Genomic DNA, 12147 nt, shown 5'->3' with positions numbered 1-12147 from the left:
TGAGCCGGCTTGTGCTCTATAGTAATCCCTATAGAGCGACGCGTCGCCGTAATTTTCAGGTAAAATCATTATTCTAGTACACTTCACCACGTCGCGGCCTGAAATGAAGCTTCGCTATGACTTTACCCACTTTAAATCTTATATTAGTGTTCAAATCGTCCTTCAGTTCCAAAGTTATTGTGTGAAAATGTTTTTTGCTGATCGGTACATAATCTCTTTTGGTGTAAATGATGTTTATCATGCTATTATTCTTGCCTGTGATTTCCACGCACCGGAGGAGAGGCACGTAGCTATCCCCCACTCTCTGATGCTCTATCACGTCGCAGTATACAAACATCATATAAAATCCGCCGTGTACATCCGTGTAGGCTTTCCCCGCTGATGAAGAGTGGTGAACGTTAGGCGTCAGCCCCAACACTCTCCCCAGTTTTTCACGCACCAAAATACCGTAGTCTTGAGCATTCCTCAACTGCACTTTTCGAAGTCGTGGTTCATACGTTAATCTAAGGTCAACAAGTTCCGATATGTTACCAATGGATTTATTCATTACTTCTACAATGTCTCGTATGTTGTCATAGTGCCCCGGCGGGAAAGAAAGTTCGTGGGCGCTTTCCTTCTTGCGTACCACCGTAAATCTAACATCCTCTGTTTCAAAAGTGTCCCACGTGTGCGGGTACTGAATTTCTGTTAGGGCCACCTCCCAATCTCCTTGTAGATGAATAGGTTTTGCTAGTTTCACCGTAAAATTTGAAATTTTGTTATTAGGGAAAGTGTCCAAAGACGCGTTACTCGGGAGCGTCAGATAAAAAGGTCCGACCTCCATGGCGCTTCCGCGGTACCTAAATGCCTATATCCGCTGTTGTAGACTTTGTATATCCTTTAATTCACTCTCAGAGACCCAACTATTAAATTTATCAGGCCATCCCCGCCATTTAACTAGGCACTGTCTTTGTGCCCCGTGCCCCTTCTTTGCCAAAACGTTCTCAATACGGTACACACGATCTTGATCCTGTTTTATTTTTTGCAGCTCTTCTTTGTAAAAACACCCTTCGACCTCCTCCCCAGCATAGTCTTTTAAGTTAAAAACTGTAACGCCTGAATGCTTGGAAATCTTGTCTATCACAAAGATCTCATCTGTAAAAGTCTGCTCATACCCCTTTTGAAATACCCCCTTGCATCTAGATACCCTAACATGATCACCTTTTTTGAGCGTGTTTTTTGAAACAGGGTTGTTGGTGAACACGGACCCGTACACAGTTCTCCAAATTTTCAACTCATTTTGCGGGGATACTTCTACAGGGGACGTCTTAATGGTTCTATGATAGCTATGATTGTAACTTTCAATAAAATCTTGTAAACGATCTATATAACGAAATGTGTTGTACGCTGTAAAATACCGCCAAATTCGTGCCTTGAGAGTTCTGTTGAATCTTTCTACAATCGCCGCCTTCACTTCGTTGTTTGTAACAAAATGTTTTACACCATACTTGTTCAGCAGAGCTTTTAGCGTCTTGTTTTCAAACTCTTTTCCTCTATCTGTTTGTAACTTTTTAGGAATTCTCCCGCTGCTGAAAATGTAATCAAAGGCTTTTGTGACCGAGCTCCCCGATTTTTCCTTCAGGCCAACGGCGAATGCATACTTTGACAGTACGTCTATCACCGTTAATATAAATTTTACACCATCATTAACCGCGGCATGTTCACGGACGTCTAGAAGGTCCGCTTGCCATTGATGATTTAAGCCGCTGACTATCACACGCCGTCTTTGAAAGCGCTTTCTCGACCCCTTATGTAGCGTGTAGGCATCTTCGCCCGATAACCAGTCGCGTACCTGTGTTCTTTTAACACCGTCGTTGTGGATTTTGCTCTCCTTGTACAAGGCTTCTACACCGCCAAAACTACCAACTTTCGAGGGGTTGTAATAAACTCTTTTGAAAAGCTTCTGCATCGTAGCGCTTCTTGAACTAAAATACCGCAACCCCTACTCCCGCCCCCCTATTCTATTAATTCACTTTTGTTTTATTATTTTTCTTTATCAAATAATCAGAACTAGAAGCCGGTTTATTTTACAATAGTAGATTATTTAATAACACACGAATTAAACAGTGTATGATTTAAACTGGTAATATAGGAATGTACAGCGCTATAAACGATAATAACGATAAAAACATAGATATTTAACACAATGCTCTCAAAAACTCGTGACGTAGAATCAATATTTGGATTTTGCTAGCTATGAACGGTACCAGTCTTCTTACATCCTCCCCACGCCCCTTCAAGAAGGCTCGACAAAACAAATCAGATATTGTATTCATGAAATTGAAAAACTGTTTCTTATTCAGAGTAGTTCCTAGGGTGCAAAATGTCCGCCTGATATAATTGTCGATGCAATCTTCGAGCACGTCGTCAGCGCCCAAGAAGATTTTGCTCTTTTCAACGTCGTAAAAGCCTCTAGGTTTCTGACCCAGTTCTTTTTCAAGCTCTTCGATGATTTCACATCGCTTGTTACGACATAGCGCGGTCGGGCGAAACACTGGTTTGGGGTACGCCATCTTTGCTCTGATCAGAAAATAAAAAGCGTCTTCCAGGCATCTAACGCTCGGTCGCACGCCGATCTCAACCATGTGTCGAAACACACTTTCCTGCAACGGAAAAACACACATACATAATAGTAGCAATCGCGAAGATCATCATGTTTTCATTTACTCTACATTAAGAAATGTCATGTTCCTCGGTTTTAAACTCCTGTAAAGATACTTGATCTTAAAATATCTACGGTAATTCTTCCTTCTCAAATGCTGTTTCATTATCAAGCGTATGTCTTCATCACCCGCTTCATACATACTTTTCACATGCTCTGATGGGGACTGTACTCTCTTAATATACTTTAAAACATTCGCAATCATCTTACTACAATCTTCGGGTACTGACATTTCTTTCAAGCCATAGACCGCCCCCAACGTCGCCATAATCTTATAGGGGTCCAGCTTGTAACATAGTTTCCGTATCAAACTGTCTTCATATTCATCACCCGTCGTGAGACAGTCGTGATGCAACTGACTCGGGTCGTCAATTTTACAACCTTCGCATTCGTCGTACCACCCCGCCTTTAAGCACAATTTTATGATCGCGGCTATCGCTGTCAAAAGTCCGCGATATCGATCCGTGCTCCAACTTTCACCACGACAAAATTGTACAATTGCGTCTAAGCGCTTACAGCTGCAGTTTTTATGCGTTACGGCAAGTTTTTTCTGTCTTGAGCAGCAGAGACATGAAAAACGTAGCGATGGCTGTGTGACTTCCATAGTCGTGCTAGCGGTTTTGTCGCCTGGGGCTCCTCCTCCTCTCTTTTGCTGATAAAAAGAAAAAAGGGGTTTTTCGACCTCAGCCTTCCTCACAACTACACGCCTCATCATCACACTCTTAAACACCCCAGAGGATTTGCCGAAAAATTGCGGTTCGTACTTACTTTTCGTTTTCCAACTTCGCACTTTTCTGTTTCGTTTACAGATTCTTCTCCGGAATCCATCTCTGTACAGTCGCTGGAGTCCTCGGGTTCAGGCTCTTGCAGGTCAATACCCTCGTCATCTTCACTTGGTTCCGCTCTTCCACCGCCGTCTGTAGCATCGGAGGTATTGCTCGCCATTTTAGCAACGCCACCAACCGCCTCTTCGCAGGCTCCGGTCTCGGGCTTTATATTCGGCATAGCCGATGCCTCGACGTCTGTCTCGGGCTTTTTATTCAGCATCGCCGACGACATCTCCGACGTAGTACCCGCAGGCGTTGTTGGCGCGCAATTTTCCTTATCACTATCGTCGAGTTCTGCAGCGTCGTCTGCAGCATTTGCCGCTTCCTTCAGCATCGCTGTTATAGTTTCTCCAAGGGGTCCCGCTTCCACGCTAGAGCAAGACATTCTCAAAGTTGTCTTAAAGCTCGAGCTTTTCTTTGTCGGCAAAAAGCGGGGGTTTCTTAACACACGGTCCTCGGAATGCTGGCTTATATCCTCTGTGAACATACTAGACACGCCCCGCGGTATGTTTGTAGACTCGTATTTCACACTACCCCCACTTCTTAGCAACCCTCCTGCATGCGTGGTCGATTCATACGTTTTTGATTTCATCGCAGTATCATTTTATAAGCCTTGATTCACAATTCCTAACTTATCGTTTTATACGCTTTATGATTTCATCGCCGTATCATTTTATAAGCCTTGATTCACAAATCCTAACTTATCGTTTTATACGCTTTTTTTTTTTATATATTTTTTTTTTATTTCATCGCCGTATCATTTTATAAGCCATGATTCACAAATCCTAACTTATCGTTTTATACGCTTTTTTTTTTTATTTTTTTTTTTTTATTTCATCGCCGTATCATTTTATAAGCCATGATTCACAAAATAACGACCTATAAAACAATAAAATGCTATAATCTTATCAATACGTTATAAGGACCGATTAAAACCCCGATTAAAATCAGACTTGGAACGCGTCCAATATAGACACACGGACCAAAGGGGCGTGGTCAAAGGGGCGTGGCCACCTGTCACATCCAATTAGCGAAAATACATGGTGACGAGTAGTATACAACCTATACTACTACTATAGGTTGTATACTACTCGTCACCATGTATTTTCGCTAATTGGATGTGACAGGTGGCCACGCCCCTTTGACCACGCCCCTTTGGTCCGTGTGTCTATATTGGACGTGTTCCAAGTCTGATTTTAATCGGGGTTTTAATCGGTCCTTATAACGTATTGATAAGATTATAGCATTTTATTGTTTTATAGGTCGTTATTTTGTGAATCATGGCTTATAAAATGATACGGCGATGAAATCAAAAATAAAAATAAAAAAATAAAAAAAAAAATAAAAAGCGTATAAAACGATAAGTTAGGATTTGTGAATCAAGGCTTATAAAATGATACGGCGATGAAATCATAAAGCGTGTAAAACAACCAGGCATGCCCGGGCATGTCTTGCTTTAGGCATGTTTATGGGGGACTCAGTACGTATAAATCGACCAGGCATGCCCGGGCATGTCTTGCTTTAGGCGTGTTTATGGGGGCTCAGTAATCGGATATATGGGGTGCAGCTACGAATTAAAATGATATTTTATACATTTCCCATCATCACATTATTGAAAAGAAATTTTTGCCCATGAAACTCAGTAAACTTCCACAGGCAATGGGTTTCCAAGAGTCTAAAGGGTATTTCCCGCATTACTTTAACACTTTGCAGAACCAAAAATACGTTGGTGCTATGCCCTCAGCAGAATTTTACGGTGTAAACTATATGTCACCCTCTGAGAAAACAGAATTTGTGTCCTGGTATGAATCGAACAAAGATCGGGAGTTTGATTTCCAGAAGGAGCTGTCTCATTACTGCCAACAAGATGTGAACATTTTAAGAGAGGCGTGTATCCGCTTTAGAGAAGGCGTCATTGCCATGTCTAGCAAGCAAATCTTGGTGAACCCGGGTCAGGCCAATGAGTATGCCTATGTTGACTTCATCGACCCCTTTCAGTACATCACTTTAGCTTCAGTCTGCTTGGCGATGTTCAGATTTTGTTTTTTAAAACCTTACACATTAGCGTTGCTACCTCGTGATAATTATCACAGACAGCAAAAGAGATTCTCAACACCCGCTATTCAATGGTTGATGTATTTGGAATACAGTGAAAGAATCACCATCCGTCACGCTTTGAGGGGCGGGGAGCTTAAAATTGGGTCCTATTTTTTAGATGGTTATGCCAATATTGACGGGGTCCCTACTGCCTTTGAATTTAATGGTTGCTTTTTTCACGGCTGTCCAATTTGTTACGCCGGAAACGATTTTAATAAGATGACCGGTTGTACATATGGTCAGTTGCTTAACCGCACAACTATTAAACAGGAGTTTTTAAAAAGACGCGGCTTCAACGTCAGAAGTATTTGGGAACACGCGTGGCGTGAGCAGTTAACATGTAATCTAGATCTGCAGACTTTTATCAAGGATCGTGACTTACCCGAGCCCTTGAAACCGCGTGATTCTCTCTACGGAGGACGAACCAACGCCGTTACTCTTTATCGAAAGGCCTCTGGTGATGAAAAGATTTTTTACTATGATTTTACCAGCTTATACCCCTTTGTTAACAAGACAAAAGTCTACCCTGTGGGACATCCTAAGATCCTTTATAAAGATTTTGGAGCCCCTCAAATGTATTTCGGTCTAATCAGATGTAGAATTCGTCCGCCTAGAGGACTTTTTTTCCCGGTGCTTCCTTACAGATTCGAGGGAAAACTATTATTTACCCTGTGCCGCTCCTGCACAGAAGCCAGACAGACCTTCCGGTGTGATCACTCTGATGACGAACGTGCTCTGACCGGCACCTGGTGCACTGTAGAAGTGAATGTAGCTCTGAAAAAAGGCTATGTGATAGATCGCATTTATGAGATATGGCATTTTGAAAATGTTTCTAGTGATCTGTTTACCGACTACATCAACTTGCACCTTAGAGACAAGCAAGAAGCTTCGGGTTACCCCCAGTGGTGTAGTGATAATGCCGAGAAACAGAAGTACCGGAGGGAATATTTTCAGAAAGAGGGTATTCGATTGCGCTCTAATAAAATCCATGTGAACCCCACTAAAAGACAGATTGCTAAACTGTTTCTCAACTCTCTATGGGGAAAACTGGGGCAGAGAGAAGACCGCTCAGAAACTACTCTAGTGACAGAGCCGGATGAATTTGATCAGTACTTTTTTACTTCCTACTGCGAGGTGGCATCTTGCGAGTTCATAGATGATGATACCGCTTGTGTGTGTTGGCGGTATACCAAAGAACATTACCCGCCTTCATGCAACGCTAACATATTTATTGCCAGTTTCACCACCGCTTATGCTAGATTGGAGTTGTACAAGCTCCTGGAGTTGCTTCAAGACCGCTGTCTTTACCACGACACAGACTCTGTGATTTTTGTGAGCAAAAAGGGCGATGTTAACCCTCCGGTGGGTGACTATCTGGGGGAACTCACTAGCGAAACACCTCCCGATGAACACATCACAGAGTTTGTTTCAGCCGGCCCCAAAACCTACGGTTACCGCTTATCAGGCGGTAAAATCTGCTTGAAGGTGAAGGGGATCACCCTCAATGTTCAGAACCGCGAAAAAGTAAATTTTCAAAACTTAAAAGAGCTGGTCACTCAATATGCCAAGCACGCCGAAAGAGGTGAATGTGTTCCAGAAGATGAAAGCTTAGTAGTGCAGCACCCCTGCATTGTGAGAATTAAAAAACGTTGGGATATTGAGACACGCCCGCTTCGCAAAACGTTGAGGGTTGTATATGATAAGCGCGTTCTTAAAGAGGACTATAAAACCCTGCCCTACGGCTTTTAAGAGTTATGCAGCCTCTGTGTAAACACGGGGCTAGCGAGAAAAAGGACTTTCCGCTTTTGGTGTGTATAGTTTATTAGAGGTTGTTTAAAGTATGGATATTAGATTGCAACATCCGTTCTCATGCATCCTCGCAGGTCCTTCCAATTCTGGTAAAAGTTACTTTGTAAAAAAACTTTTGGAAAATGCGCATCAAATGCTGACCCAGCCACCCACCAACGTAGTGTGGGCCTATTCCTGTTGGCAGCGGCTCTATCAAGAACTCGCGCTAAAGCTTCCACACCTCAAATTTGTCGAGGGGCTCCCCGCCGCCTTAAATGATGACATTTTATTTCCACCCTCTAGTGTTAATATGTTAATTGTAGATGATCTAATGGCCTCTGCTTGTGACAGCGGTGAAATTGAAAAAGCTTTTACTCAGTATGTTCACCATCGTAATCTTAGCATTTTATACATTGTGCAAAACGTCTTCTGCCAAGGTAAGAGCTCACGAACCATCGCTCTGAACACCAAGTACATGGTGCTTTTCAAAAACCCCCGAGACAAGCTTCAAATAACGACTCTAGCCAGACAGATGTACCCGGGTCGCTCTAGTTTCTTTCTAGAAGCCTTTGAGGACGCCACTCAGAGCCCCTATGGGTATCTTTTTGTAGATTTAAACGCCGGCACGCCGGAGGATTACAGATTAAGGACCGGGCTTTTCCCACCGGATCTTCCTGTTGCTTATACTCTAAAAAAGTCCTACCCGGCTATAAAAAGAAGATAAATAAAAAGCAGCGCTCCAGTTTAGAGCTCCAACACACTCATGACCATGTCCAGCCGGATAGCGCGCAATCTAGCTCTTTTAAGACTGTTGGTTTCATCATCCCCACAACAAAGGAAAGCTCTTCTATGCTCCGCGTCTGACGATTTAGTAGCAGCGATATCGGAGATAGCCCTAAATACCTTGAAGGGCAATGTCCCTTTGAGTCCTCAACAGATCCGAGTGCTTAAAAAGAAAAGTAATCTTGTTAAAAAACTGAGCAATAAGAGGATCTCTATTAAAACAAAAAAAAGTCTTGTCAAGCAGTCTGGGGGCTTCATAGGATCGCTGCTAGGCATTGCTATCCCGCTTCTCTCGGGCCTGCTGCGCCGCCGGTGATGGCTCACATTGAAAAAATGTATCTCGTTCCTAAACATCAGCTAGACAGAATGCGGAGTCCCCCAAGCGCTGATACCGACATTAGAAAATCAGCCACGGATCTGTTGGACGCTGAGATGCGCGAAATTCTTCATCGTAGTGATTTACCGGTGCACGAGAAAGCTAAGCTTTATACCGCTATCCTTCAAAAGTATCTGAACTTTGTCCATCATGGTAAAATGGAAAAAGAGGGCCTGACTTTATTCATGCCTGAAAGTCAAGAGCCACCCGTTTCACCGGTCAGAGAGCCAGAATCACACGCCTTTAATCTAGTTAATGAAATCCTTGACAACGTTAACCCCCGGCACAAAAAGAAAGCAGAATTACTTCTTAATAAAATTCATCAAAATAAAGACATCGCTTTCTGGAATGATAAGGGGGAACTTCTTTATAAAGGTAATGTTATACGTGGTTCAAACCTGCATGATTTGATCAGAGGCGCCACCCAAACACACTCTTTTGCAAATAATAAAGCGCCTGTCGGTTGGGATGCCTTCATGCAGAGCCTAGCAGAACTGAACATTCCGACATCGGTGCTAGGAAATGGTGGTCATCGTATCCACTTAGAAGATTTAAAGAACAACGCCGTTGCACCATTTGTTATCCCTTCTCCCCCCGCATCACCATTTTCACTGACCCCTCGAAGAGCACCGACGCTTGCCCTCCGTGATACCGCTGACAATGCTCACGAACCCGTAACAACACACGGCCAAGCACTCCCGCCAAAAAAAAGAAAACACTTCGCGAGATTGCCATGGTTGTCTGTTTAGCACCCGTGACTTATAATAGAGACCTATGCTTTTTACTGGGTAACTAAATATTTTTTTATGTAAATACCTCATCTGTATCACAACATATAGTTTTTGTATAATTTTATGCCCTGTGGCCATACTGCGTATTACTGGTTGATGTTAATACGCTATGGTTTCTTGATTTTTATGTACATCATTTTGTTTTCAGTGTTGATACTGTGATTTATATGCCAAGGTGCATAATGTATTTGCTAACTACGGCTACCTCATTATTCAACTATAAGCTTAAATATGTGAATTCTATATTTATATATGTATTATCGCTATCCGTGATTATTATAAGTTAACAACGATAAGCTGTGATTCTTCTTTTAAAAAATGTATGTAACTTCCGCATATTTGATGTCTGCTGTTGATACCGTGATTCATATGTCTTGGTTTATAATGTATTTGAGAACTACCGCTACCTCACTATTCAACTATAAGCTTGACTATGTGTTTTCTATACTTTACAAATGTTTTATAGCTATCTGTGATTATTACCGGGTACCAAAAATATGCTGTGATTCCTTTTTTAATGTAACTTCCGCAGATTTTATGTGTGCTGTTGATACTGTGATTTATATGCAATGGTTCATATTATATTTGATAACTACCTCTACCTCATTATTCAACTATAAGCTTGATTTTCTTTTTTTTTTTTCTATTGTCACTAAATGCTGTCAGTATATGTAATTCCATATAATGAAACTGTAATTACATAAAATGTGATTTTCTGTTATGTAAAAAATGGTTTCAATTAAATTGTAAATATTGACCCAAAATAAAACTTCTCCGAGCTTTCATTTTACATTTAATAAAAGCAATTTGTTCTAAAACGCGTTATTATTCTTTTCAATAATGTGATGATGGGAAATGTATAAAATATCATTTTAATTCGTAGCTGCACCCCATATATCCGATTACTGAGCCCCCATAAACACGCCTAAAGCAAGACATGCCCGGGCATGCCTGGTCGATTTATACGTACTGAGTCCCCCATAAACATGCCTAAAGCAAGACATGCCCGGGCATGCCTGGTTGTTTTACACGCTTTATGATTTCATCGCCGTATCATTTTATAAGCCTTGATTCACAAATCCTAACTTATCGTTTTATACGCTTTTTATTTTTTTTTTTATTTTTTTATTTTTATTTTTGATTTCATCGCCGTATCATTTTATAAGCCATGATTCACAAAATAACGACCTATAAAACAATAAAATGCTATAATCTTATCAATACGTTATAAGGACCGATTAAAACCCCGATTAAAATCAGACTTGGAACACGTCCAATATAGACACACGGACCAAAGGGGCGTGGTCAAAGGGGCGTGGCCACCTGTCACATCCAATTAGCGAAAATACATGGTGACGAGTAGTATACAACCTATACTACTTTCGTATATATCTCTTAATAATTATACACCTTGTGCTGTATTTCAGCTGCCACGTTAGTTTTTCAACCTTTGATATGAATCGAGTTTTTTGATGTACAGAATGTATTTCAGCTGCTACTTTGTATTTTTACCTTAAATATGAATTGTGCTTTTGATGCACGGTATGCATCTTTTATGACTTTAATTAACCTATTAAAGATTATTTTGACTGACAAGCTGTTTCACCCACAAAGTGAACGAAGCGACCCCACGGTCTCTGACTTCCAAATAAAAGACAGTTGGCGGTAGAATCGGGCCCTCCGCCATCTTTAAAATGGAGGTAGCGGAGTCACGACACTGCTAATCTTGGGTCCAAGAGGAATGTTAGTCATGAATTCTGAGAAATCTAGCTTCAAGTGACATGAAACAGTGTGCAAGGCTCTTGTTGTCCAATAGGGGTCAGTAGTGGTACCTCTGGCGTCTACAGTATCTGACTTTATTATACCCAGACCTGATGGAAAACATGTTTGTGCATCTGATGTTCTTCCTGCTTAAAAGTGGATTTAGTGCACTTGACATTTGCTGAACTCTCTGCTGCATAATCTACAGATGTCAATAGAGGCACATCTGTTTGCACAGCAAATGGATCTAAAGTTACTAAAGGAATGCGCCACATATAGAGTAACAAGACACGTGGTGTAACTGTATAGCAGACACTTTGCAAAGGTTAACTGATCACCATTCATTTGCTATCCATTCAGATATTAAACTAGGACTAATGTGGCGAAATCTTTGGCCTGACAGTATTAATATCCCTAACGGATGTACTGGTAAAAAAAAAAGTTTGCCTTCAGCATGAAAATATATCCTAATATATTGAAATGGAAGTCAAACTGGGTGACAATTATTTCGTTATTTCAAGAGGGCATTCCGCATGCAGAAAAATCCCAAACTTGTTATTTCTTTTCTTAAGGTCTGAAACTTGCAGTATCTCTTAAAACACTTTCAGGTGACACCTATAGTGTAAATCCTGCTCTGTTTCTTAATGGAAAGCTGTGCTTTCTGTGCCTCATGCTGTGAATCGGCTCCAAAACATAAATGATACATCTATGACACAAAGTAAGCAGGCCCAAGATGGTTTCTGCAGAGTGCAACATTTTACTCAGTGTTAGAAGAGACAATGTTAGTAAACCGCGCTCAATAACATTTCCAATGGGATTCAGTAAATATGTATATTTTTTTCCTAAAGAAACATTCGAATTTTGAAAAGCGCTGCGAACCCATGTGTATGAATGCGGGTTAAAATGACAAACTAATGAAAGAACACCTCTAAAGTGATGCATAAAGCTGAATTATTTGTAGCAGTGGCCGTCCACGAGTGAACACCTCCAGGGGCCCCAACTACAGATCAGTGCAGTGTCCAG

The 12147-nt window shown here is 41.4% G+C and overlaps 2 protein-coding genes across 7 annotated transcripts in view; both read right to left on the bottom strand.

Moving 5' to 3' along the window:
• RAI14 (retinoic acid induced 14) overlaps positions 1–12147 on the bottom strand; it is a 486624-nt gene that overhangs the window by 304224 nt on the left and 170253 nt on the right. The gene's annotated exons all lie outside the window — the stretch shown is intronic.
• LOC146864053 (uncharacterized) lies at positions 2061–4120 on the bottom strand. 2 transcript variants are annotated; one of them, XM_085630902.1, is made up of 2 exons: positions 3470–4120; positions 2061–3353 (listed from the first exon to the last, which is right to left on the bottom strand). In XM_085630902.1, the coding sequence occupies exons 1-2, from the start codon at positions 4118–4120 to the stop codon at positions 2703–2705; spliced, it is 1302 nt and encodes a 433-aa protein (XP_085487028.1). In that variant the 3' UTR covers positions 2061–2702. The 2 variants fall into 2 exon arrangements, with proteins under 2 accessions (XP_085487028.1, XP_085487039.1); XM_085630913.1 differs by having other exon boundaries at positions 2061–2642.

Source organism: Triturus cristatus, chromosome 2_1, assembly GCF_964204655.1.
Source record: "Triturus cristatus chromosome 2_1, aTriCri1.1, whole genome shotgun sequence".
Classification (NCBI taxonomy): Eukaryota; Metazoa; Chordata; class Amphibia; order Caudata; family Salamandridae; genus Triturus; species Triturus cristatus.
This window is presented reverse-complemented; position numbering and strand designations above follow the sequence as displayed.